This window comes from Ursus maritimus, unplaced genomic scaffold (assembly GCF_017311325.1).
Source record: "Ursus maritimus isolate PB19 unplaced genomic scaffold, ASM1731132v1 scaffold_19, whole genome shotgun sequence".
NCBI classification, from domain to species: Eukaryota; Metazoa; Chordata; class Mammalia; order Carnivora; family Ursidae; genus Ursus; species Ursus maritimus.
The window spans coordinates 1,117,780-1,142,448 of record NW_024424341.1 but is presented as its reverse complement, the minus strand read 5'-3'; the positions used below and the strand labels follow the sequence as shown (position 1 = coordinate 1,142,448).

At 56.8% G+C, this 24,669-nt stretch overlaps 2 protein-coding genes and 1 long non-coding RNA gene across 5 annotated transcripts in view; 1 reads left to right on the top strand and 2 right to left on the bottom strand.

Annotated features, from left to right (window-relative positions):
• Positions 1-300, bottom strand: part of MVD (mevalonate diphosphate decarboxylase) — an 8,071-nt gene extending 7,771 nt beyond the window's left edge. The window contains exon 1 of the mRNA XM_040633185.1: positions 144-300. Coding sequence (XP_040489119.1) covers positions 144-213 — 70 coding nt within the window. The 5' untranslated portion in view covers positions 214-300. The remainder of the gene's footprint in view (positions 1-143) is intronic.
• Positions 301-466: 166 nt separating this feature from the next.
• Positions 467-8,039, top strand: LOC103673847. 3 transcript variants are annotated; one of them, XR_005835557.1, is made up of 5 exons: positions 467-730; positions 5,484-5,728; positions 6,685-6,874; positions 6,990-7,075; positions 7,213-8,039. It is a non-coding gene; the product is annotated as an uncharacterized LOC103673847 (long non-coding RNA). The 3 variants fall into 3 exon arrangements; XR_005835555.1 differs by having other exon boundaries at positions 473-730; positions 6,685-6,866; XR_005835556.1 differs by lacking the exon at positions 6,685-6,874 and having other exon boundaries at positions 476-730.
• A 10,496-nt stretch (positions 8,040-18,535) lies between these two features.
• On the bottom strand, positions 18,536-24,094 carry SNAI3 (snail family transcriptional repressor 3). Its single transcript, XM_040633186.1, has 3 exons — positions 24,019-24,094; positions 20,546-21,163; positions 18,536-18,752 (listed from the first exon to the last, which is right to left on the bottom strand). Exons 1-3 carry the CDS (start codon positions 24,092-24,094, stop codon positions 18,571-18,573), a joined length of 876 nt encoding a protein of 291 aa, XP_040489120.1. The 3' UTR covers positions 18,536-18,570.
• Positions 24,095-24,669: the final 575 nt, after the last annotated feature.

Genomic DNA, 24,669 nt, shown 5'->3' with positions numbered 1-24,669 from the left:
TGGCCGTCCCCGCGGACACTGTCACCCCCCGTGCTGCCCCCGCGGGACTGGCCGTCCCCGCGGACACTGTCACCCCCCGTGTCGCCCCCGCGGGGTAGACGTCCCGCGTAGGCCGTGTCCGGCGCCCCGGGCCGCGCACTCACAGTACTTGATGACCGCGATGTTGACCGGCGCCGTGCAGGTCACCGCCACCAGCGGCTTCTCAGAGGCCATGGCCGAGAAACAGATCTCAGCCCGCAGCCCCCAGCGGGTCCCGGCTCGCACCTCACCCGCCCTGCGATTGGCTCTGTTTCTTACGCCGCCCAATCAGCGGTAGGTGAGGCCACCGCTCCATTTCTCAGCCAATGAGAGGGATCGAACGATGGACTGCCGACTCTGGGCCCGCCCCCAGTGGCGGGCGACGGCGCGCCGGCTCTGCGCAAGCGCAGGGATAGGCCCGGACACCGAGTCCCGCAGGTGCGTAGGAGCTGGGAACGCGCAGGCGCAGGGGTCTGCGCAGGCGCGTGGCGTCGGACTTCCCTGGAGAGAGCCTGGACTGCCCCAGAGGGGAAGGTTCCCGCGGGCGGACGCGGTAGGGGACCACACCCCGAAGAGCTCTTCCACCGGCCTGGACTCAGGGGTGCGGGAGCCCAGAGGGCCTCAGCAGCTCCGGACGACAGACGGGGTGACCGCGTCAGGGGTGCCGCCGAGCTGAAGGGCAAGCTCCGGGGTCTCGGGCCCCGCGGGGCGCGTAGGTCCTCCTCACCCCTGACCGACGGGGTCTCCCGTCCCCCATAGGTCCTCCTCACCCCAGACCGTCGGGGTCCCCCGTCCCCCATAGGTCCTCCTCACCCCTGACCGACGGGGTCCCCCGTCCCCACGGGGCACATAGGTCCTTCTCACCCCTGACCGTCGGGGTCCCCCGTCCTGGCAGGGCGCATAGGTCCTCCTAGCGCCTCGACACTTGAGGTCCCCCGCGCTACAGTGGTCCGGCATTCCAATGGGGTCTGCACCCCTGCCCCGACCTGTGCTGGGTTGGGAGGGCGCTAAGGGATGAATGGTGTCAGAGATAGGCTCTTTCAAACCTCAATCCCCCCACTTTTTTAAGATTTATTTATTTATTTGGGGAAGGGGAAAGAGGCAGAAAGAGAATCTCCAGCAGACCCCCGCGGAGTGTGGAGGCCGAGTGGGGGATTGATTCCACCACGCTGAGACCATCCCCTGAGCAGAAATCAAGAGTTGGACGCTTAACCCACTAAGCCACCCAGGTGCCCCACTCACTCCCTTTTTTTTTAAGCTGCAGAAAAGCAGGAATCTTTTTTTCACTCTTAACTTGGATTGCCATATCTATATGCACATTGAGTTTTTTATTGTAAAATATTCGTAGTGTAAAACTTACCATTTTAACCATTTTCAAGTGTATGGTTCTGTGGGATTAAATCCATTCCCGTTTGACAGCCACAGAACATTTTCTTTATCGTAAACTGAAACTCGTAGCCTTTAAATACTGACTCCCAATTTCCCCTTCCCTTCATAAACATTGATTTTTACCTTTAAAATGTCCGAGAATCAGTCAAGTTGTGAGTATGCAGAATGAATCCTCCCACCCCAGCCTCCACCCAGTTCTCTTCCCAGAAGTGTGTTAGTTCTTCGTGCATGTTTCCATCACCAGTTCATGCATGATAACATGCAAAGACCTTTTTCCCCACCCTGCTTTTCCAACTTAGGTGCTTCTTGGAGATCATCCCAATTCAGTACAGACGTGCCTCCTGGGTCTGTTGTCTAGATGTGTCTTAATCTTCCCAACTCACCTTCTGTTGGTGCACAATTAGGTGGTTGCCAGTTGTTGTTGGTTTTTTTTTTTTTTTTATAGTATAAGCTGCTTTTTATGTATCACGTCTTGTGTAACTGTTAGTATTCCTTAGGAGAAATTTCAGGAATTGGAATCACCGGGCCAAGTAGAACGTGTCAGGTAATTCTGATAGCTGTTGGCAAGTCCCTAGAAGGAAGTTGAATTAGTTGTTGAAGCCTGGCCACCAGAGTGTGGAGGTATGCGCGCCGTCTCCAGGCTCCGCAGTCTGATGGTGAAAAATAGAATCTCCGTTGTTCACATTTGCGTTTCAGGTGGTTATTAGTTTAAGTTTTTCTTGCAGTCATGTTTCTGTTTCATGCCAAGCCGCTAAAACTTGTGTGGAAAGATTGATGATAGATTGCTCTGGGCAGCAGTCAGCCTGTATTCTCTGAAGACAGGTCACCTGTGAGCCTCAGTAATTTATGTTCTGCCGTGGTAGCGGTGGAAAGGACAGCACAGACATTAAATTCTCCAAGTTCATATGGTGAACCCAGCCCCCAGTTTGATGGTGTCAGGAGGGGGGTGGGTGGGAGGCCATGAGGTCAGGAGGGTGGAGCCTCGTGGTGGAATTAGAGCCCTTAGAGCAGACGCCCCAGAGAGCCTGCCTTCGCCCCTTCTGCCCTCTGAGGACACAGTGAGAAGACACGTCTGAACCGGGAAGCAGGTCCTCCCCAGACACAGAATCTGCCAGGACCTTGGTCTTGGACTTGCAGCCCCTGGGCCTGTGAGAAATCAGTGGTGGTTTATAAGCCCCCCAGTCTGTGGTATTTTTTGTTATAGCAGCCTGAACAGATTAAGATAATATTGTATATGCATGTTTTACAAACTCAGTTACCAGACCCCTTCCATACTCACCGCCTCCAGGTTTTGGCTCACCAAAAGCCGCCGCTTTTTTTTTTTTTTTTAAGATTTATTTATTTTATTTTAGAGAGACAGTGAGCACTAGTGGGAGGAGCAGGGGGGAGAAGGAGAAAGAATCTCAGGCAGACTCCACACTGAGCGTAGAGCCCAAAGTGGGGCTCGATCCCACGACCCTTAGATCACGAGACCTGAGCTGATACAAGGAGTTAGGCGCTTAACCAACTGCTACCCAGGCGCCCTAAAGGCGGCTGTTATTCAAATCTGTTCTTTTCTTCCATATTTCTAAATAACCTGCCCATATTCATTCTCTTTCTTTCTTTTCTTTTCTTTCTTTCTTTCTTTCTTTCTTTCTTTCTTTCTTTCTTTCTTTTCTTTCTTTCTCTTTTTCTTTCTTTCTTTCTTTCTTTCTTTCTTTCTTTCTTTCCTCCTTCCTTCCCTTCCCTTTTCGTTCTTTTCTTTCTTATTCTTTTTTTTTTTTTAATTTCTTTTATTCTTTTTTTCAGCTTTGGATAGCATCTGTTGATTACCACTGAGTAGAAGGAAGGGATTCTGTTTTATCCCAACAACATCCCTTCCTCCCCCTCCTCCGTGTGTAGTCCAATAGGTATTTGTTTTGTTGTTATGATTATGTAAACCGTTCTCTGTTCAGTCAAATAGGCATAAATGTGTGACCACATGCTAGTGGGCAAAGGCTCCCTTATTTATTGGAGAAGTTGGAACGAACAAGCCCCCTATAAGAGGGCTGGGCCTAGATCCCACAGCAACACCTTCAGCCCAGGACCTACCCATATGTCTAAGATCAACTCCTCATAGGGCCTCTTGGGTAGATATATTTTTTTCCTATTCTCAGCTTTTTGTTACATGGGTTGTGGTGTTAATGCCTGTTAAGTGACAGAGAGGATGATAAATCAGAGGTCACGTTATTCTGATTTTCTGTTTGTTCCATTCAGGTGTTTCAAAGGTGCGGGGAAGACAGGGAGTAGAGTTTGAAATTTCAAGGCTGAGTACCAAGAATGAAGAGCAGGGTGCACTCCTGTGAGCCTCAAGCATCTCGCGATCATCCTCAGATTTTTTTTGTTTTAAAGCATTTTTTGAAAATTGTGCTAGAATATACACAGGCTAGGGCTGCCTGGGTGGTGCAGTCGGCTAAACGTCTGACTCTTCGTTTCGGCTCAGGTCGTGATCTCAGGGTCACGAGACAGCCCTGTGTTGGGCTCTGTGCTCAGCGCCCAGTCTGGCTGAGATTCTCTCTCCCTGTCCCTCCCACTGTGTGTGCTCTCTCTTTCTCCCCCTCTCTCTCTAAAGTAAATAAATAAATCTTTAAAAAAATAAAATATGCATAACCTAAAATTTACCATCCTAACCATTTCAGCTCAGGGACGTTAGGCACACTCACTGTGATGCAGACACCACCACCGGTTCACAGAACTTGGCCATCTTCTGCACCTGGAGCTCCGTCCCCATTAAATTAACTCCCCATCCTGTACCAAGCCCCTGGCACCCCCATCTTTCTGTCTGGGTCTGACTCTCCTAGGGACCCCATGTGAATGGGCTTTTACGGTGTCTGTCCTGTCGTGACTGGCTTTTCTCATTCAGCACAGTATCCCCCAGGCCCATCCATACACTGTCGCAGGGGTCACGACCTTTGCTAAGGCTGAGTGATCACCGCATGAGTGGACTGCATCATGCTTTTCCAGTCATCCCCTGAGAGACACTTAGCTTGCTTCTACCTTTTGGCCGTTGTGAGTGATGCTGCTCTGAACACAGGTGTACAAATACCTGTTCAGGTCCCTGCTCTTAGTTCTTTTGAGCGGATGTTCAGAGCTGGACGTGCTGGATCATATGGTAATTCTCTTGGTTTTGTGAGGAAGTGCTGTGCTGTGTGCCTGGCGGCTGCATCATCTTAGATTCCCACCAGCGGCACGCAGAGATCCCGGTTTCTCCACATCACTGTCAGTGCTTCTTTTCTTTTTCTTCTTTTTAAAAAAAATTAATTTGAGAGAGAATGAGACAGAGAGAGAACAAGAGGGGGAAGGGTCAGAGGGAGAAACAGACTCCCCGCTGAGCAGGGCTTGATCCTGGGACTCCAGGATCACCAGCTGAGCCACCCAGGCGCCCTTCTCTTTTTTTAAAAAATATTTTTTGGGGGGTGCCTGGGTGGCTCAAGTTGTTGGGCGTCTGCCTTCAGCTCAGGGCGTGATCCCAGCATTCTGGGATCAAGCCCCGCATCAGGCTTCTCCGCTGGGAGCCTGCTTCTTCCTCTCCCACTCCCCCTGCTTGTGTTCCCTCTCTCACTGCCTGTCTCTCTGTCAAATAAATAAACAAAATCTTTAAAAAATATACATATATTTTTTGGGGGGCACCTGGGTGGCTCAGTCTGTTAAGCAGCTGCCCTCAGCTCAGGGCATGATCCCAGAGTCCCAGGATCGAGCCCCACATCAGGTTCCCTCTGCCCCTCACCCAACTCGTGCTCTCTCTCTCTCTCTCTCTCAAATAAATAATAAATCTTTACGAAAAAGATGTTTAAAAAATATTTTAAAAATATATTTTAGAGGGAGAGAAGCAGACTCCCCGCTGAGTGCAGAGCCTGCCGCGGGGCTTGATCGCACCACCCTGAGATCATGACCCGAACCAAAACTAAGAGTCGATGCTTATCTGACTGCGCCCCCCAGGCGCCCCGACGTTTATTTTCTTTTTCCTTTTTGTTGTTTGGTAACAGCCATCCTAACGGGTGTGAAGTTGCTTCTCGTAGTGGTTTTGGTCTGCATTCCCAGACTTCCCTTTATTTCAGGCAATCTCCCCGTGTTGAAGAAAGGAGGTCTGGGGTGGTGTCTCTCCAGTGTTAACGTGCACACAGGTCATCAAGGGAGCTTGTGGAAATCCTGATTCAGGAGATCTGGAGTGCGGCCTCTGCATTTCTAGCAAGTACCAGGGGATGCCAGTAACAAAACCTGCTGGTCTGAGGGCCACGCCTTGAGTAGCAAAGACAGACGACGAGCAGTTCATTGGCTCCAGAGTCAGGCACACCCAACTCGGGTACGTGAAGTGTCTTAACTGCGGTGACCTCAGTGTCTTCGTTTGTGGGCTAGGAGCACGACTCCCTACTGTCCACTGCCAAGTGTCCACTGTCCACTGCCAAGGGCTCAGACACAAGCTCAGAATAAATGCTGGTGTCCTCAGTGGCTGCTGCTCGGCCCATCCACAGTGGACTAGCTGCCCGAGGCAGAACTGAACAAGTGGGGTCCTTGTGTGCTGTCATCAGGCACCATATGTGAGACGGGGTATGGGGGCCAAGGGTCACCTCCCGGCTGCAGGCTCCAGGGCCTGACCTTCCTGGAGCACTGGTGCCTTGACATTTCAGGAGAGCATGAAGGGCCTCACTGCTCATTCAGTGACCGTCCATCAGGGGTCTGCCCTGCGTCACAATGCTGTGCCGAGTGCCAGTGCTGGAGTATGCCCAACAGAAGCAGGCGGTCGCAGTCTGGCACGGGAAGTTGGGCCTGGGCCTGGGTGCTCTCACACTACTGCCCTTCCCTCCTGCTTGGGGACCAGAGAGGGACCAGAGCTCAGCGCTCCCAGGTCTCCTGCATGACGATTCTCAGAGTCTTCAGCTACCTGGCCCACCCATCTCTGGCCATTTTGCCCCACCCTGCGCACTGGGGACTGAGTACTTACATGAATTATTTCATTTATGCTTGTGATAGACTGTTGTCTTAAACACCAATTGCTAGGCAGCTCAGTGAGGCATGCTTGCTGTCCTTTAATTACCCCGGGAACTTGCCCCAGCTCACCAACCATTCCCATCTAGAGAAATGGATCAGAGGCAGAGAGGCCAGGGCTGGGGGCTGGCTGGGGCAGATCTGGTACAAGCATTCCTGGCATCCTGGAGATCTTCAGGAGCCCATGTTCAGGGGAGAGGGGGCTGGACTTTGCCTTATGATTGCTGCAGCGGGCACTGGCCTCCCTTGCCTGACATCTCTTTCTTCTCCCAGAGCCACTGTTTCTTTGTAGTTTTCCTGTTCATTGAGGAATGTTTGATGCACAGAATATAGGTCATGTGTTAATTTGAAGCATCAAAATATGACCCCCCGGCCTCCGTCACTGACTGTGAGAACCTGACCAGTTCTCTGAAATGCTCGGGGCCGCTGTCCCTCCCCAGTCTGCTCACCGGAACGTGAGTTGGTGGGTGGGCCCTCCTTCCGTTGTGGTCCTGTCGCTGGCGGCACTGTGTGGCTTCTGAGCCTTGCTCTTCTCACACACAGTTATGGCTCTAAGGGTCGCACTCTCTCCTTTACAGGGACGATTCAGTGTTGTGGATCCAGGGCCACCTTGGCTAGAGCCAAGCATTTTCAGACGCTAGGCGCCTGCCAACATCATGGGAAGGTGAGAGGTAGCGGGGCTTGGGGCAGAGATGGAACAAGAAGAATTTAAAGGGTGGGTACACCCTGGCGTGGCCCAAGGTCACCCCCAGCCTTCAACTTTTCTGGCTTCCAAAACTCCTTCATTCTGTCCCTCTTCAGGAACCAGCTGTGTGACTGTCTCATCATCACGAAATGAAAGCTCTGAAGCCTGTGATTCTCTTCTAAGCTCTGCCGAAGTCACATACGCTTTTCTCTGTTCATTTGTGAAGTCTTACCGGGGCCTCTCCAGCAGGGCACGGTGCCAGGTGAGGCCGGAGGGAGCCCTGTCCTCGGGAGGTTCACAGCCTACCTGTGGAGACGAGACAACCCCTAGAGCGAACGACACAGCGGAGACAGTGGCGCGTTGCTGGAGCTGCTGTGACTGCTCAGGCCCCACAGACAAGGAGGAAGGTCTGGCTTTCAGTCTGGGGGATGACATGATTGTAACTGTATCTTGAACAAAGATCACTTGTCACATGGATGAGTTGGAGCAGAGAGACCCCTAAAAGGTTGTCATGGTCGTCTGTAAGCTCCATTGCCTGCTGCAGCCTAGACGGTGACGTCTATCATCTATAACTATGGCGGTCTGTGACATCTGTCATCTGTAGACTGGATGGTTTGTCGTCTGTAGACCTTGACGGCCCATGTCAACTGTTGTCTCCAGGCCATGATGGCCTGTGTCATCTGTTGTGTCTAGACCGAGGCAGCCTGTGTCTCCTGTCTGTAGACGTGGTCTGTGATGTCTGTCATCTCTTGTAACGCAGACTGTGGTGGTCTATAATGGAAGTTCTGACCAGCATTGGAAGGCCAGCAACGGGAGTCTGAGACCTTGAGAAATCTGTGGGAAGAAAACATGACCTGTGTTGAGATCTCGTGTCGAGACATGTGTCGGGACTGAGGAGATGAGATGCATAAACGATCACGGCAGATCCCACTGCTAAGAATTCTAGAAAGTGCCAGCAACGACCTGTGTGATTGAAGGCAGCTGCGTGGTTGCCGGGACGGGATGGGGGTGGGGGAGACAGGCAAGGGCAGGAGGTGGCTGGCCGGGTGTGTCTGTCACATGGATCAGACCAGGGCTTCACAGGTGTGCGCGGGTGTCCTGACTCCTCAGCTCACACACTTAGTGTCTGTGCGCTTGCTTATGTGCCCGTGCCCGCTCGGTGTGGCTGCCTGGTGACACAGCGATCTCGTGTGTGTGAGCCACCAGGTGCGTGGTCAGGAACCGAGGGGGCTGGCGACTGGCTTAGATTGACCGACCTGAGTGGGTTCGCCCACTAACGAAGCACGAAGACAACTAACGTGCTTGTCATGTCAGGATCACACTGTCTTTGCTGACCTGCTCGTCTAAAAATGTTTGCCCTTCGATTTCTGAACCGAAACGAGCTCTCTGAACCAAGTGTAAACCCGGAGTCCGACGTGAAGGCGGCACGGCATGGAGCTCCACGGGTGGCAGAGACAAGGTGACAGTGGGGGAGGGGGGAGGATGTCACTAAGGAAACGGTGAGCACTGGGCTCCCTCCGTCTGCAGTCATCTGATTATCCGTGTCCTCGTCACCTGTCCTGAGACGCAGGACCAGCTGTGTCACCACAGGGCTCCATGCAAGCTGAAAGTGTGGGTCCCTTGTCCAAAAAGTAGGAAGAATTTTGAGACGAGCCCAGCAGGGCATCCGCCTGTGTGCGGGGCCCTCCACACTGGGGTGCACGCTGGGGTCTGTCCCACCGACAGAGAGGCTCAGGAGGAATGGCGTTGGCTCGCGCCACAACCTGAGCTTACCCCTGTCTGCACGGCGGCTCCTCCCTTCTGAGACTGTTGGTGTTTTTCTCACAACTGTGGCCCTCCACTCACAGTGCTCGTGTCCACAGTGACGTAGGCAGAGCGGTCAGGTTTGCGCCTCCGCTCTCCCTCTGGCCCCGGGGGCTCCCGTTTCCCCGAGCCCCGCTTGTTGGGCCGGCTCAGCGTGTGTGCCGGGCATGGAGCAGGTGCTGCTGTCTGCCCTTCTCCATCAGCAGAGAGCACAAGGCAGGACTTCAAGTACAGGTTTGTGTTTTTAAATTTATTTTTCTAAAGATTTTGTTTATTTGAGAGGGAGAGACAGATTGAGAGAACGAGTGGGAGGAGGGGCAGAGGGAGAAGCAGACCCCCACTGAGCAGAGAGCCCGATGCGGGACCCGATTCCAGGATCCTGGGATCATGACCTGAGGTGAAGGCAGACGCTTAGCTGACTGAACCAGCAAGTTGTCCATATGTACAGGTTTTTAATCCATGTTTTATTTATTTATGCTTGGGGTTAGTCTTGGGGATGCATGAGGTGCGTTGTGAGGCACTTGTGTGGGAGAAGCCGGGGGGAGATGCTGAGGACAAGGAGTGGGGAGACGTGGATTCCTAGCCTGCTCCAGGGAAGGCCAGCAGCTCCTCTCCTCATGTGGGGAGAGCAAGGCACTTGCCTGACTGAGGCCCACCCGTCCCTGCAGGGCTGCTCTCCAGCAAGAACGGGGCCTGAGGATAATGGGTTCTGGAGGAGGCTGCCTGGTTCCAATCCTCCTCCCTCGTGTTGTGGCCGGGAGCCCCTGAGCGAGTCAGTCCACCTCCTGTGCCACCTACCCCTGAACTGGGGCTGAGACGGTGCCAGTCTCAGAGCTCGGAAGTCTGACTCCCGCGAGGGCTGCTTGCAGCACACTGGCACCTGGTGGGGCATGTTGGCGTTCCACGGTTTAAATAAGATCACACGGTTTTGAAAGGGAGCTCTCAGGCTGAGTTGCCCTCTGAAAACGTACATGTTGACGTCCTGACCCCCAGGACCTCAAGATGTGACTCTGTTTGGAAAGAGGCTCTTTAAAGAGGTGATTAAGTTAAAGTGAAGTCAGTGGGGTGGACCCGGATCCCAGTGACTGGGGGACATGAGGAAATCAGGCACAAGCATGCACCGAGGGCGGACCACATGAGGACGTAGGGAGAAGATGCCAGTCCGCAGGCCACGCAGAGAGGCTTCAGCAGGGACTAGCCTGCCCACACCTTCGTCTGGGACCTGCAGCCCCCAGGACGGGGAGTGCGTGAGTGAGCTCTCAGCCCCACCTGTGGGGTTTGTGATGGTGGCCTCAGCGTCCCGGAGTTAGGATGCCTCGTGGTCCCCAGATACTCAGGAAGAGGGCATTCTGCAGGCCGGTTCATGTATGCTTCACTGTAGATGGTGGCCAGGGCCTCCCACCCGGCCCTGTGCATACCTGCTCTTGCAGGTGTCTGGCTGATCGTGGGAGGTGCCTGCCAGCGGTACCTGCTGGTGTGTTGCTGCTGGGCTTTCCCCGAAAGGTTTATGGTTCCAGCAGGAGCAGTTTAAGGTCTCATTGTACACCAGAAGGATCAGAGCTGTGAGTCACAGAGTGTGGAGGCTGAGTATCAGGCACCTGCTGGGTGCCCGGTGCTGCTGCCTGTTTGGTCCCCAAGCCCAGCTGGTAGTGGCAGCATCACAGCCAGCTCAGGAGAAATCCTTTCCAAGTCTGCCTTTGAGTCCTGGCTTCTGTCCTTTGACCTCCCCCTTTTCTGTTCTTCCTTGCTTTTCTGTCCTGTTTCTCAAAGCTTGGGCAGCTTGGTGAGATTCCAAGCATCCCGCTGTCCTTACGTGGCTTTCCAGTCCCCCCCCCCACCTGCTTACGGCCCCTTCTCTTCCCCTGGGTACGGGTGAGGAGAGCCCAGCTTCACGCTCGAGTCCCAGACCTGCCAGCTAGGTGTTCTCCCTCAGGCCTCAGGGCGGCCCCCTTCCCGCACATGCGTGGCTGCCCTCCGGCCTTCTCCGCACAGCCAGGCTGCCGTGAGAGAGCGGCCTCTGCCGCCCTGACCACCACCCTCGTTCTGATCTCTTGATGCCCAAAAGAGAGCTCAGAGTGTCTTACTGAGCAGCAACATGGTTTAGTAGCTGAGGGCACACACTGTGGTCAGGGTTTAAATCCCAGCTGCCACGGACACGCTGCGTGACCTCTTAGGTGGAAGAGAAAGGCCTGGAAGGGCCCTGCCGATGCCACGCGCATGTCAGTCCGCGGTCAGTACTGACTACTGTTGGCCCCGGAAGCACACAGGTGCGTGCCGCCACCATCCAGAAAAAACAGTGTTTGGTGGTTAAATCAGTGAGTGAGTGATACAGCTTCTTCTGTGGCCTCTGGTTCTCCGAAATGAGCTCACACGCACCATCACTCACGGTGTGCACACGGCTTGGAAGCCTTGCTGGCTGGGGCCGGCCAGCTGGGGTCCCTACTCCACACACACCCTGGTGTCTCCCTGCCGGCGCTGCTCACGGTGGAGGTGGTCTCCTCCATCACCTTCCCGCCCGCCCGCTCGCACGCGGTGTCAGCACCACAGCCAGACTAGAGGAGCAGAGCAGGCTGCTTGCCCGCCCCCCCGGGCCTGATGATGGTGCTCACGTTTGCGCTAAGGCCAGCAGCTTCCTTTCCAAGGATGAGAAAAGGCCACGACTGTGAGATTAGCCCCAGAAATGGACTGAAGAAAAAAAAACAAAGTAGTTTAGACTGAATCTTGCCCTGTTCCCCCTCTTTTCCTTCATCCCCCCCTTTTTTAAAAGATTTTATTTGAGAGAGAGTATGAGCAGGAAGGAGGCAGAGGGAGAGGGAGAAGCAGAGTCCCCGCTGAGCAGGGAGCCTGATGTGGGGCTCGATCCCAGGACCCTGGGGTCATGACCTGAGCCCAAGGCAGTCGCTTCACTGACTGAGCCACCCAGACGCCCCCATTCCCTTTTTTTTTTTTTTTTTAAAGTAGGCTCCATGCCCAGTGTGGGGCTCAAACTCATGACCCTGAGATTAAGAGTTGTGTGCTCTCCCAACGGCAGGCATCCCTTCCTTCATTCCCTTGGTGTTTGTTGAGCGCCTGTCCCGATCAGATACAGGCCAGGCACATGGGGCACAGAGTTGCTCTCATACAGTGTGGTTTAGGGTAGAAGGTGGCCTCCCACAGGATGCCAAGGATTGTGGTCTTGAACGTGAAGCTGCTGGGGGCGCTTCACTGGGCGCGGGGGAGGCAGGTGCGGATGGAAGATGGGAGCGGGGCCCAGGAGGAGCCGTCACTGGTTGGGCTGAGAGCACAGGGCCTGAGCCGAGGAGGTGGTGGGAGGACAGAGAGGATGAGCCTGGTGCAAGTGAGTAAGTGCGCGGCCAGGGAAGCGGACCCCCCCCCCCCCCCCCCCGCGCGACAGGGGCATCTCACTGCAAGTGTGAAGAGTCACGTGGCCTCGGGGATTCGTTTCCAGAGTCAGCGGGTAAAAGCAGAAAACACATACGGTCAGAGTTACCCCAGATAACCCCTTAACATCCCCGATGAGGCTGAGCGGACGCATCTTGCTGCACCTGGTGCAAGCTTCTCTTCCAGCACCCAGCCGACGGTGACCATGTAGCCCCACAGGTTCCTGCTCCCACACCAGGACTACACGTGGGAACGTGGTTCTCCAGCTGGTCCCAGAGTACCTTCACGCTCGAGGCTCAGCCCCCGAGAACTGTGTACGCGGTGCTTCTACATCTCCCCCGTTAGGAATTTAAACTGATGATGTTTTAAAGATTTGCTAACTATGTTTATTTAAAGTCATCAATAATAAACCCACTACGTGCTCACACGATTGTGTAAAGGGAACTACTTTCCAAAACAGTTTTAGGAGAGTGGCATTGTTTTGCACTGTTGCAAACCTGGGTGTCTGGTGTCCTGGATGGAGCGGCCAGGCTGTCCCGTCTGCTTTTGCAGCAAGTGGCTTAGGAAATGCCCAACCTCCACAGACTTGGGGATGGAAACACGCTCCAGCAGCCTTCGGATGCCCGTGGTTTGTCTTTGGTGAGCCGCAATGTGGCGTCTGTCCTGTCGGCGAACCCTTCCCGTGCTCCGTTCTGCGGAGATCGTCCTGTGCTTGCGGTCCCTGGCCTGGGCAGGATAGTGCAGTGTCTGCATCGGTCCTTGAGAAAATACTGGTTCGCTGATTTACCCGTCGTCCACATGTTGATGTTTCACTTCATAATTTAAAAATATAATTTTCGTATCAGAAAAATCTTTAAGCATGAAAGCTGCCCAAAGATAGAAAGCTTCCGAAATGGTCATTTTCTCTTAAACGTGTAGGTGTTATCATGGGCAAGAAGTCCTGTTCTTCTCCTGGAAGTGACAGGCCCCCTTGGTTCTTTTCTGACAAGATGCTGCAGGTGCCCAGGCCTGCGTCTCTGTGGCGCGTGCCCTCCCCAGAGATGATGTGCGCACTGCGGTGGCGGGGACTCTGTGCACACCTCCCATTTCTTCACTCGGAACACGGCAGAGACCAGGACCCAGGGCTGAGATTGAATACAATTCAGGACGTCCATAGGCTGCATCTGATTTCTGCGCGTGTGGTGGGGAGGTGCCAGGGCCCTGGGGCAGCGTGCTGGCCTGCCCGTGTGGTGATGCCGGCACTGAAGCCCCTACTGCTTTTTTTTTTTTTTTTAAGATTTTGTTTATTTATTCGACAGATATAGAGACAGCCAGTGAGAGAGGGAACAGAAGCAGGGGGAGTGGGAGAGGAAGAAGCAGGCTCACAGCAGAGGAGCCTGATGTGGGGCTCGATCCCATAACACCGGGATCACGCCCTGAGCCGAAGGCAGACGCTTAACGGCTGTGCCACCCAGGTGCCCCGCCCCTACTGCTTCTGTACCATCGGTGTGTGCGTCCCACGGTGAGAGGTGTCCCTTGGTGTAGCCACCATGGACAGAAGTCTGCAGACCACTCGTGTGCACTGCTGGTGTCACGGGTAAGGGTTCTGTGAGGGGACAGAGATAGCCGCTGCCAAGGTCACTGGAGCTGCAGGGACCGCAGCCACACCTCATCTCATGCTCAGCAGAGGGACTGGTGGCGGGATCAGGGCTCGGACTGTCCTCAACCCCAGCCTCTTTTTGGCCAATTCAGAACACTTGCATTCCTGAGGCGAACGTGCAGCTTTCGGAGCCCCCTGTGGCTCCAGGACTGCCTTCCTTACAGATTCTCATTTCCGAGGTCACCATGTCACTGTGTCTGGAGCCCAGGCCCGCTCCCAGGGGAAGGAAAGGGGGCTGGTGTCTTAAGCTAGGTGAACCAAGTACATGTCTTCCTGAAGGACCGGTGATGGGTGGCTCTTTATAGGAGAACAAAAGTCCTGAGGGGCAGAGGTGTGAGGAGACAAGGTGGGGGCGGATGCTTTCAGGTCCGCCTGGAGGTCAGGGGCGTAGCACGGATGGGCCATGGGGGGAGGCAGCCCTGAACTTTTGCACGTACCAGAGACGTACACGCCCAGGCACCGAGACGAACCCTGAACGTCTGTCGCTCAGCCTCCCGCCCTTGGCACTGCTGTGTACTCGAGCCCTGCTCTACATCTGCTGGGCCCTGAGGAAGCTCCCAGCAGCGCAGTGGGCTGGGCAGGCAGCTGGAAGGGGAGATCGGGAGCCAGGGTGGTCGGGAAGTGCACACAGATTCTCAGAGGTGGTAAAAGTGGAGGGTTTCTCTCAACTTAGCAATTCGGTTTTATTTGAGGCATCCTAAGTGTCTCTTTTCTTTTATTGCTGTTATATATATTTGGCACTCCCCTGAATTCTGAAATAGAGTTTAGCATAATTCCTTTTTCACAGAAGTGGAAGCCAAGGCTTTATAGTGGGATTGACTCAGCTGGGATCAGAACACCTCACCTGGAGACCAAGTCAGGACACCCCTACTGCCAGCGAGTCCCACAGACTCCCCCGCTCGGGGGCGCCCTGCTGTCCCAGCCTTCTTGGAGCCCCTCTGAGTCTTGGCAGCACCCTCCCTGGAATGTCATGCCATCCGCCAGTGATAGAGGCCTGGAAACTTTTGTTCCATTGAACTTTGCCAGCGAGCTATACTTAGCCACCAAGTGGAGGCCAGGAGTGGGTTCTCTGAATATAGATAGTAACAAGCGGGCTATTTTCAAACTTCCAGAGAACCCCCCAGAATATTCTGGGCCAAAATGATATTTATGGAACCCTCTGGGCCTTTGGAAGGGAAGGCATAACCTTAGTGTGTCTGCAGCTTCGGGAGAGAGGTTTCCTTGAACGGGGGGTGGGGCAGGCGACCGGGCAACAGAGAGACTGGGTGTCCCTCTCGCACCTGTTTCCAGGACCTGAGCCCACAGAGGCTGGGCCCTGGCATCTGAGTCTGAAAACAGTGGTTTTCCTGGCTGGGTGTCTGGTGCTGACCGTGTCCGTGGCCCTCACGCTGCCATCCAGGGGCACCTCTCGTGCTGAAAGACGGGGTCCCCAACCTTGGAGGGCTCATTACATCGTTTTCCTTTTGTCCGGAATCCTCGCTGATCCCTCAGGCTTCTGCTTTTCGCCGGACATAACCGGGCTGCAGCCATAGCACCAGCTACCAGCTTCTCAGCGCCAGGGCCTCTGGTCCCTCCTCCACTTGCTCCTGCCTTGGAGAGAGGTGACCCAAAGGCCTTCTTTAGGGTGAAGAGGGGAAATGTGATCAGTAAAATTTGGGTAGAAAAAGAAGGCCTGTAGGTGGAGGGACCCAAATAGTGGCCCCTGGAGAAAAACACCAGCCACGCCCACTTCACCAGGACAGATCGAGGCCTAGACCCTTCCTGATTCCCAGTCTGTAGGTGTTGGGAGGGGGCTCCAGAAAGCCAACTTTTAAATGGGTGTCCCAGGTGAATTCTGATGACAGGCAAAGTGACAAGGAAAGGCAAGGGGGTGGGGAGGGGGGAGCTGCCATCCCTGCATGGGCCAGGCAGTGTGGCCTCCCCATGTTCTGACCACAGCCAACTCGCTCCTGGTGGGCCGTCTCCCCCATTCGTCCTCCGTCGGTTCCCCGGCAGGTGCTCAGGCCTTTCTTGACCCCCTCTGCCAAGCCAGCGTCCACTGCCCTGCCCTCTGCCAGTCCAGATATAAATATAAGAGCATTTTCCATGGGCCGGCACAGAAGGGCAAGCATTCGACTTTATTTTAGGGCCGCGAAATTCCCTCCCTTCATACCCAACAGGTGCATCGCCTCATTTAGACATCAGGGCCCAGAAATAGAACACAATCTACCATATACCTTCCTTCAGGCATCTGGATGCTATTAAAAAAAAAAAAAAAAAAGGCCTTCTGTGAGATGGCGGGAGATAGGCCTGATCGCTGGCTTGACCCACTCAACAGCGGAGCCCAGCACTCTGGGAGACTGCTGGGAGGGAGGGCTGCCCTGTGAGCATGGGGCCTCTGCTCCGGACGATGGACGGGAGATGGGAACAGGCACAGGAAGTGTTTCCAGTAAATCCGTCCATTACGTCAACTGTGCCCCCCCCACCCCCGAACCTTTGTGGACTGAGCGGACAGAGGAGTCAAGCATGGGGGCTTCCCAGGTGTCTCTTGGCAAACTCTGTGTTCACATCAGATGTTGGGGATGGATGGTGTTGAAATCCTGACCCCCAGGACCTCAGAATGTGGCCCTATTTGGAACCAGTGTCTTTGGAGGTGACCAAGTTAAGATGAGGTCATCGGGGTGGGTCCTGACCCAGGATGCCTGGTGTCCTCACAAAAAGGGGGAATTTGGACACAGAGACGGACACGCAGGCAGGAAGAAGCCGAGTGAGGTGGAGGCAAAGATGGGCAATGGGTCCACCAGCCGAGGAACATTGAAGATGCCAGCGAGCCCGCAGGAGCCGAGAGAGGGGCCCCAGAAGGAACTAGCCGTGCCGGCTCCTCGGTCTCGGACTTCTGGCCTCCAGACGGTGGGAGAGTCGATCTCTGTGGCGTAAGCCGCCGGGTGTGTGGGACTTGGTTTTGGCAGCCCCAGCAAACTGATACAGAGCTAAGCCTCCAGCTCACACGATCTGTCCCTCAAGGGGTGGCTGATCCCTGCGGAGGGAAGGCAGCAGTGCAGGCCTGGGGATGTGAGCGAGGCTCTCCCAGAGGGCATCTTCGTTCCACCTGCTGATACGGTTTGGTGCATCCTGGAGCCGTGGCCTCCTGGGTGGCCAGTTTCATCCAGGTCACCCTTGGTCCAGAAAAGCCCAATATTGCGGTCAAGTTTCCTCTGGGATGTCCCCAAGGCTCCTCCAATGGCCATCATCAAACCAGCCCCGCAGGAGCCTCTGGTGGGTTCTACAGGTGCCGCATGGCCCAGCGTGGGCCTGGTGAATGCTGCTTAGCAGGTCCACGTGGCCTGGGGCTGAGACGGGGGCCTCTGCTGCTTGCCCTATGGCCCCGTTTGGGGCCAGGACCAAGGTGCCTGAGTTTGTCCCTCAGCCTGGGCCAGAAGTGGAGTTGCTGACAGCAGGCCAGCTCTCCTGCAGAGAGGAGCAGGTGTCCCCTCCGGGTGTCGAGAACTCAATCAGTCCCTGCTAGACGCAGGCCGCCCTCCAGGGGCCAGCCGCAGACGCTAAGACGCACTGGCAAGAGGGAGGACCAGCCCAGCAGGTGACCGCCCGGCGGTCTGGGGATGGGAAGAGGCCGTCTCGTGGGGGCAGGAGGCTGGGGAGGGGTCTCCTGTTGGCATCTGAGCCAGTTTGGGAGGTGTGTCTTGGTCAGTGCCAAGGTCTGCTGCTCTCTCAGCTGGTGGACACCTGTGGCCTCAGGAGAGGGCAGGCAGGGGGAGGTGACGGTGCCACAGACGGCCACAGACACAGCCCCTGGGCGACGCGGTGGGCTCAGTAGAGACATGTGCAGACCCAGGACTAGACTGTCTTCTGAGCACCCTGCCAACGCAGGCACACGCAGCCCACGGCTGCCTCTTCCTTGGGCCTTGCTTTCCCCAGCTCTGCTTTCACACCCTCACCCTAGCATGTCCATGCCCCGTGGCTGCTCTCCATCCCTGTTTAATGCTGTTGCATTTCTGGTCTCTTTCTTCAGAAACACGGTGCCTCTGCTCACCTGCTTGCAGTCTCGTCACCTGCCTCCCACCAGCCCTGCTGTCCGTTCCTACACGTCACGGCTCCATGCCCTCACCATCACCTCCCCTACCCCCCATGGCCAGAGGCCCAAATTACACAGGCATCTGCAGCCTCTAGAGGATTGCTTTGTGTTCAGCCCCTGCCATAGACTCAGAGCCTCAGAGGATATGACAGCCAGGGCTGTAGGGCTCCTCACTGCCCTGTGGTCATCGTGGGGTCCTAGTTCCATCCCCAGCACCGCCTGGTGAGGCAAGCAGGGGAGTGGGTGTGCATGCACCTGTGACGTGACTTGGCTTGGCCCAGAGTCCAGACCAAAGGCAGGTGGATGTGAGCCATGAGGCAGTTCTGCCCACGAAGGCCAGGTGAATGGTAGGAGCTGTCAATGCTGGCGGCCATCCCCACCAGCCTTCAACTGTGGGAGAACAGATCCAGAAACCAGAGCAAGTCAAACACAGGACGGTGGCTCACGGTTCGGTGACAGTGTCTGGTTCTGGACGGAGGCGGGCGGCGGCGGTCAGGGAGAGGGTGAGCGTGGGGCCAGGCAGCCATCAGCTCCTGGGGTGACGTCCTGTGCCTCCTCCCTGCCCCAAGGCGGCCCTCCTCAGGGGCCGGGGCAGCAGCCGGACTCCTCGTGACGTGCCAGGAGCGACATGCGGGAGAAAGTCTTGGCACAGTTCTTGCACTGGTACTTCTTGGTGTCGGAGTGCGTTTGCAGGTGGGCCCGGAGATTGGAGCGGTCAGCGAAGGCCCTGCTGCAGTGCGAGCAGGTGTAGGGCTTCTCGCCTGGGGGAGGAAGAGGAGCGCTGGGTCAGTGTCCCTGCTGGGTCACAGGAGCTGGCCCCAGGGGCATGGGTCCCTGTTTATAAATAAACAAGCCCCAGGGCGCCTGGGTGGCTCCGCTGGTGAGCGTCAGACTCTGGGTTTCAGCTCAGGTCATGGGCTCAGGGTCGTGAGATGGAGCCCCGCGTCAGGCTTCGCACTCAGTGGGGAGTCTGCTTGAGCTTCTCCCTCTCCCTCTGCTCCTCCCCAAATAAATAAAATCTCTTAAATAAAAAATGAAGAAGCCCCTCCACCTCCCCCCAATTCTCATGGCAGTTCTAGCGCATGTATCCTCCCTCAGCCCCCTTCCCCAGGAGATACATAAAGGGGGCCTCAGCACCTGCTCAGGAGGAGACCCCGGGACCAACAGGTCCACATACATAGTCGAGGTCAGAGCCGCTTGGGAACAGCATGGAATGTCACATCTGGGCAGGACTGCAGCATCTCAAGCCCTTTCTAAGAGGAAAGATCTGGCATCGGTCTTTGCTGGATCTTTGTCTGCTTCTGCCAGAGCCCTCCTGGGGCGCTTTGCCCAGATCTGCCCCTGAGAAGCACTGGGGGCCTTCCCGCCCGTGGAGGGACAGGGTGGCAGACGGCGGGGCTCCTGCAGAGTCGGCCGTGAAGGCGGGCTGGAAGGAGTGCGCCCCCACCCTTGCAACGGGAGCAGGCATTCAGGAGCGGCTTAAGAACCTTGTGTCCTCTGGAACACCTCCAGTCAGGGCAAACGGGGATTTGGACAAAGTCCTGTTGGGAGCTGGGCCCCCGGGGCGACCCTAACAAATGTAAGAGGACCGTTGGGGATCATCTGTTCTCTACCTGTGTGGAGGGACTCCCGGTCCTCCACCCTGCAGCATCCTGAGAGGCACCCGCCTGCAGTCCCCACGGGCCCCAGAGCATCTCATCCCTGCCGCCCAAAGCCCGTGCACCATCCCAGCCAGGTCAGCCTCCTGCGGGGCCTCCTGCCCTCGGGGCTCCCAAACCAAGCGCACTGAGCCCCTGAGGGTGTGGGGCGGGGGGGCACTCGGGGACATCTTTGGGGTGGAGCTGAGGAAAACCGAATGGAATTTCAGCCCAGAGAACGGCTCCTCCAAAACCCTTCTTTCTGTCGTCCGTGCCCTTCAGTCTGCGTGACCCCCATGCTTGCCACCCGCCTTCTCCGTCCCCTGTTCCTACTGCTCCAGAGTTCCAGAAGGCCGTGGAAGGTGACAAGTCAGACCCGCCGAAGCCCAGTGCCTCCTGTGCTTTGCCAGGTGTTGTGGGTCGAATTGTGTGTCTCAAAACAGACGTGTGTGCGTCGTAACGCCCGGTGCCTGTGGATGTGACCTGACTTGGAGCACAGGGCCCCTGCAGATGTGACCGGTGAAGGTGGGGTCACCCTGGGGTATGTGGGCCCTGGTCCAGTATGACTGGTGTCCTTTCAACAGAGGGAAATATGGACGCAAACACAGGGGAGAGGCCACGTAAGGACAGGGGCAAGGGTGAGGGACTTGGCCATGGCTTGAGGAGGCAGGAAGGACCCTCCCCTGGAGCCTCCGCCGGGGGCATGGCCCCACCTACCCCGTTTCCAGATTCTGGCCTCCAGGAGAGGGCGAGGCCGTTTTTGATGTTTGAGCCTCTGGTCTGTGGGGCTTTGGAAACCAAGATGCAGGGAAGCAGAAGCACGTCCACCCGCCTGTTTATAAACGCGCCCCTCCCTTCCTCTCTGAGGGCCTGCCCCCCCCCCCGCCCCCGCCCGCCGGCCCCTCCTGCGGACCCACCTGTGTGGGTGCGGATGTGGCCCTGGAGCAGCCAGGGCCTGGAGAAGGCCTTGCCGCAGATGGCGCAGGGGCAGGGCAGCGTGTGCGTGCGGATGTGCATCTTGAGGGCGCCCAGGCTGCCGTACTCCTTGTCGCAGTGTTTGCAGGAGAAGCAGCGCGGCGCCCGCAGCTGGCAGTGCAGCTCGCGGTGCCTGGCCAGCCCGGCCAGCGTGTGGTAAGGCTTGCGGCAGTGTGAGCACTGGAAGCCGCCGGGGCCGCGGGGGGCCCTCGCTGCGCCGGGCAGTCTGTCTGCAGCATGGTCCCCCGCTGGGCCCGGGATTGGGGGCCACCGTATGGGCAGCCCCAGCAGCGGGGGCAGGTTGAGCTGGTTCAGGCTGTCTTTGAGGGGCACGCTGGGGGCCCGGCCGGCCCAAAGGTGCACAGGGCCGACTTGCAGGGGGTCTGGCCCAGAGGCCCCCCACGCTTCCTCGTGGCAGGGAAGGGGCAGGGAAATGCGGGCGATGACGGAGTTGCGGTCCCAGGGCCAGGGAGGGTCACCAGGTGTGGAAGAGGCCGGTTTATCTGGGAGGAGGGTGGGCACCACCAGCCCCCTGCAGGCAGAACAGGCGCCATTGATTTCTAGAAGGGAGGACGGAGAGAGAAGGTACAGGTGAGCACCAGCCCCGATACTCTGTCCTCAGACTTGCCCTGCTTGGTCCTACCACAGCCTCTTCTAGGTCCTCAGCAGTTCTGCGTGAAGGGAAAGGGCTGACGAGACGGGGAGTCAGCTCAGGACTTGACCACAGGGTCTACGGGACAGATCTCAGTGCTCTAAACGGAAGAGAAACGCCGTACAGGCTCCCAGAGCAGCCCTCACGGGGCCGAGGGAGGCTCCCCCACTGCCCAGGCCTCTCTGACCCCCGTCCCACCTCAGGGCCGGCTCAGAGCCGTGGCGCCGGGCTCCTACACAGCACTAATTCAGAACCAATACCTGGCGGTCGGCCACGGTGTGGAAGACAACTAATTAGCCTTTGGTCACCCCCGGTCACCCCGACCCATGGTGATGGAGGTGCACACAGCCTCCTGCCAATGCTGCTGGGGCGACAGCTGGCCTCAGTGGTACCACAACGGCCTCCAGGGCCAGCTCGTCCCCTGCTGCTGCTCCCACACTTGTGAGCATGCCCATGACTGACCAGATGAGAGCCCAGCGGCCCCCAGAGTAAACAGGTGAGCAGGGAGTTTCGTTCCGCATTCCCCCCAAGCCCAAATCTCCAAACAGACCCCAACCCCCTGTCTTACTCCAGATGTGTGGAAATAAATCTCTGGCCCCATTTCTACCTTCATGCCAAGGCTTTGGGATGTCCCACAGATTGGAAGAAAATATTTGGAAATCACATATCAGATAAGTAGCATCCAGAATATAGGAAGAACACTTGCAACTCAACAATGAAAAGACAAATAATGCAATTTTAAAATGGGTCAAGGATCTGAATACACATTTCTCCAAACAAGATGCACAAATGGCTGGGTGCCTGGCTGGCTCAGTTTGTAGATGACGTGACTCTTATTCTGAGGGTTGTGAGTTCAAGCCCCACGTTGGGCGTAGAGATTACTTAAAAAAAGCGAGAGATACAAATGGCTAACATGCACAGGAAAAGATACTTGCTACGATTTAGCCATCAAGGAAACGCAAATTAAAGCCACAATGAGGTACCACGTCATGCCCACCAGGATGGCTAGAATGAAAAATAGCCAATTACAAGTGTCAGTGAGGATGTAGAGAAATGGGGACCTTTAAGGAAGGGTCCCAACCTCCACTCTGTCCTTACCTCACTCCTAAATCCCCTAATTATAAAATAGCACACCAAATTTCTGTCTTCCCAGAAGGAGGGAGTAGCAGTGGCAAGCTGAGACAAAGGCCCAGGAAGTTCTGGGAAGACAGCACTGGGATGCCCAGAGAGCCTAAGACCCCACAGAAGCGCCACAAGGGGCCTTTCTACGGGGAAAAAGCCACCTTTCTTAAGTCTCTGGGACGCAGCCGCCACCCTGGCCCCAGGCATCGCCAGAGCCAAACCCTGTCTTGGGGGCGCCCCAGGGGGAGGGCAGGGGAGCGAAGCAGCCATGCTGGTGGTGCTGCCCAGCGCTTCTGGTCCTTTAAATGCCTCCCCACACCCTCTGGTCCTGGGACTCAGATTCCTGGGAGAAGAGACTTTCAAGTTCCCTCTGGTTTCAGATGTTCCCTGGGGGGAGCCTGAAAAGGCCCTTCTTTAAAATGAGAGAGTGAGGGGCCCCAGACAACATTCTGGCAGGAAGAGGCTCACAGTGGTCACCTAGCTCTCCACAGGCAGGGGAGGGGGAGTGACAGCGAGGAGGAGGGGGGAGGACGACGGGAGACGGCTGAGCCTCTGACACTGGACGCTGGCTGCCCTGGTCTGCACAGTCTGCACAGTCTGCACGCTCAAAGGGTAAAGCGGGGTGCACTGTAAGGCTGGGCTCTAAACAACAGGTTTGAAACGTTAACAACTATGACCCATGCCAATTCCATTTTCTGTCGTATATACACACATATATCTAAAACAGAAGTTTCATTTACTTGAGCCCTGCACTCTGATGGTTTCTGTTCTATTTCATTTTATGAAACTGTTGGTGGTGACTCATTAAATTGATTTCAAAATGCAGAGTTCAGGAGCCGGTCCCAAAAGGCACCCCCTGGCGGCAGTGGCCCCAGGATGGATCAGCGAGGCGCCCCCCCACTCCTGGGCCTCCTCAGTGTCCCTCCTTCTCTCTCCCCCTGAGTCACCAAGCAGTTTCCCCAGGGCTGCTGAGCTGTGGGGAATGGCTCTGATCACTCTAGAGAGCCCTTTGTCCTGGGACCTTCTCGTGTCCCTATGCCTAGCGGGGAGTGGGGATCCATGGACAGTCCTGGGTGCTGGATGTGTGTATCCCCACTGAGCCACCCTGGGGGTTGGGGGAAGGGCTGCAGCCACTCAGCGCCCCCCAGCCTGCCCTGAGGAACCGTCACTGGGGTGAGGGGAGGCCCAGGTAAGGTGACCTATGGGAGGGGCAAGGAAGCATTGGAAGGGCCTGGAGGAACAGTACAGGAGCCGGGCCTTGGGATACAGAGCCCATGGGTCACTCTTCTGGTCTCCTCTGGATGCCCTGGGGGAGCACTTGGACAGCAGCCCCAAGTCTCCTCGCATTTCCCTGGGACCCCACCCAAACCCCCGCGCCAGGAATATGGCTCCGGGGCTCCCTCAGCTGGCATGGGTTCACCAGGCCACAGGGGGAGAGCCCCAAAGTGACTGGGGGCCTAGAAACTTCTCTAAGTGGGGAGAGAATCCGCGCCTGCTCAGCCCGACGCGGGGCCGAGGCCCCCGAAGCGGACGAGGCGCCCGCAGGCCACCCACCCCCGGGGTCTCACGCCCGCTCTGCCCGCGAGGTAACTCCTTTCCTCCCACCTGGGACGGGAGCCGGAGGAGCCCGGCAGCCCCTACCTCTCTGCGTCTCCAGCTGCCTGTAGTTGGGGACCCTGTGGCTGGAGTGCGTTTTCACCAGGAAGGAGCGCGGCATGGTCCCCCTGCGAACGCGGGTCCCCCTGCGCGTCCCCCCGGCGCCCGCGGGCAGCGCTGCAGGCAGGTGGCGGGAGGGCTGGTTCATTAGCATAGCGCTCCGCCTGGGCCAACCAGCGCAAGGCGCGGCCGGGGCGGGGTCGCGGGGCGGGGCTTCGGGGCCACGCCCAGGACAGGTGCGCGGGCCGCGGGGGAGGGAGCCCATGGCCGCCGAGTCCTCCCCACGGGACTGCCCTGGCGCGCGCCGCGAGTCACACCGACCCCTGGGGCCTGGCGCACCCACTCACCGTGGACTAAAGGGCGGAGGTCAGGGCTGGGTGGAAGCCGAGCCGGGCTCCAGTCCACACGACGGTGGAGGCGTGCGCAGAACCCCTGCTCCAGCTGGTTACAACCGCCCCGCCTCCTGCGCAAACCCGCAACGGTAGGATTGATGAGCCCAAGCCCTGAATCCCAAAGCTGACCCAGCTGACCAGGCGTAGTGGGGACGGGGGTCAGCCGGCCTGGGGATGAAAGCTGGGGAGGGTTCCTTCCCTCTGGGGATGGGGATTTAGGAATTGGCCCGCGCCTCCAGAAGAC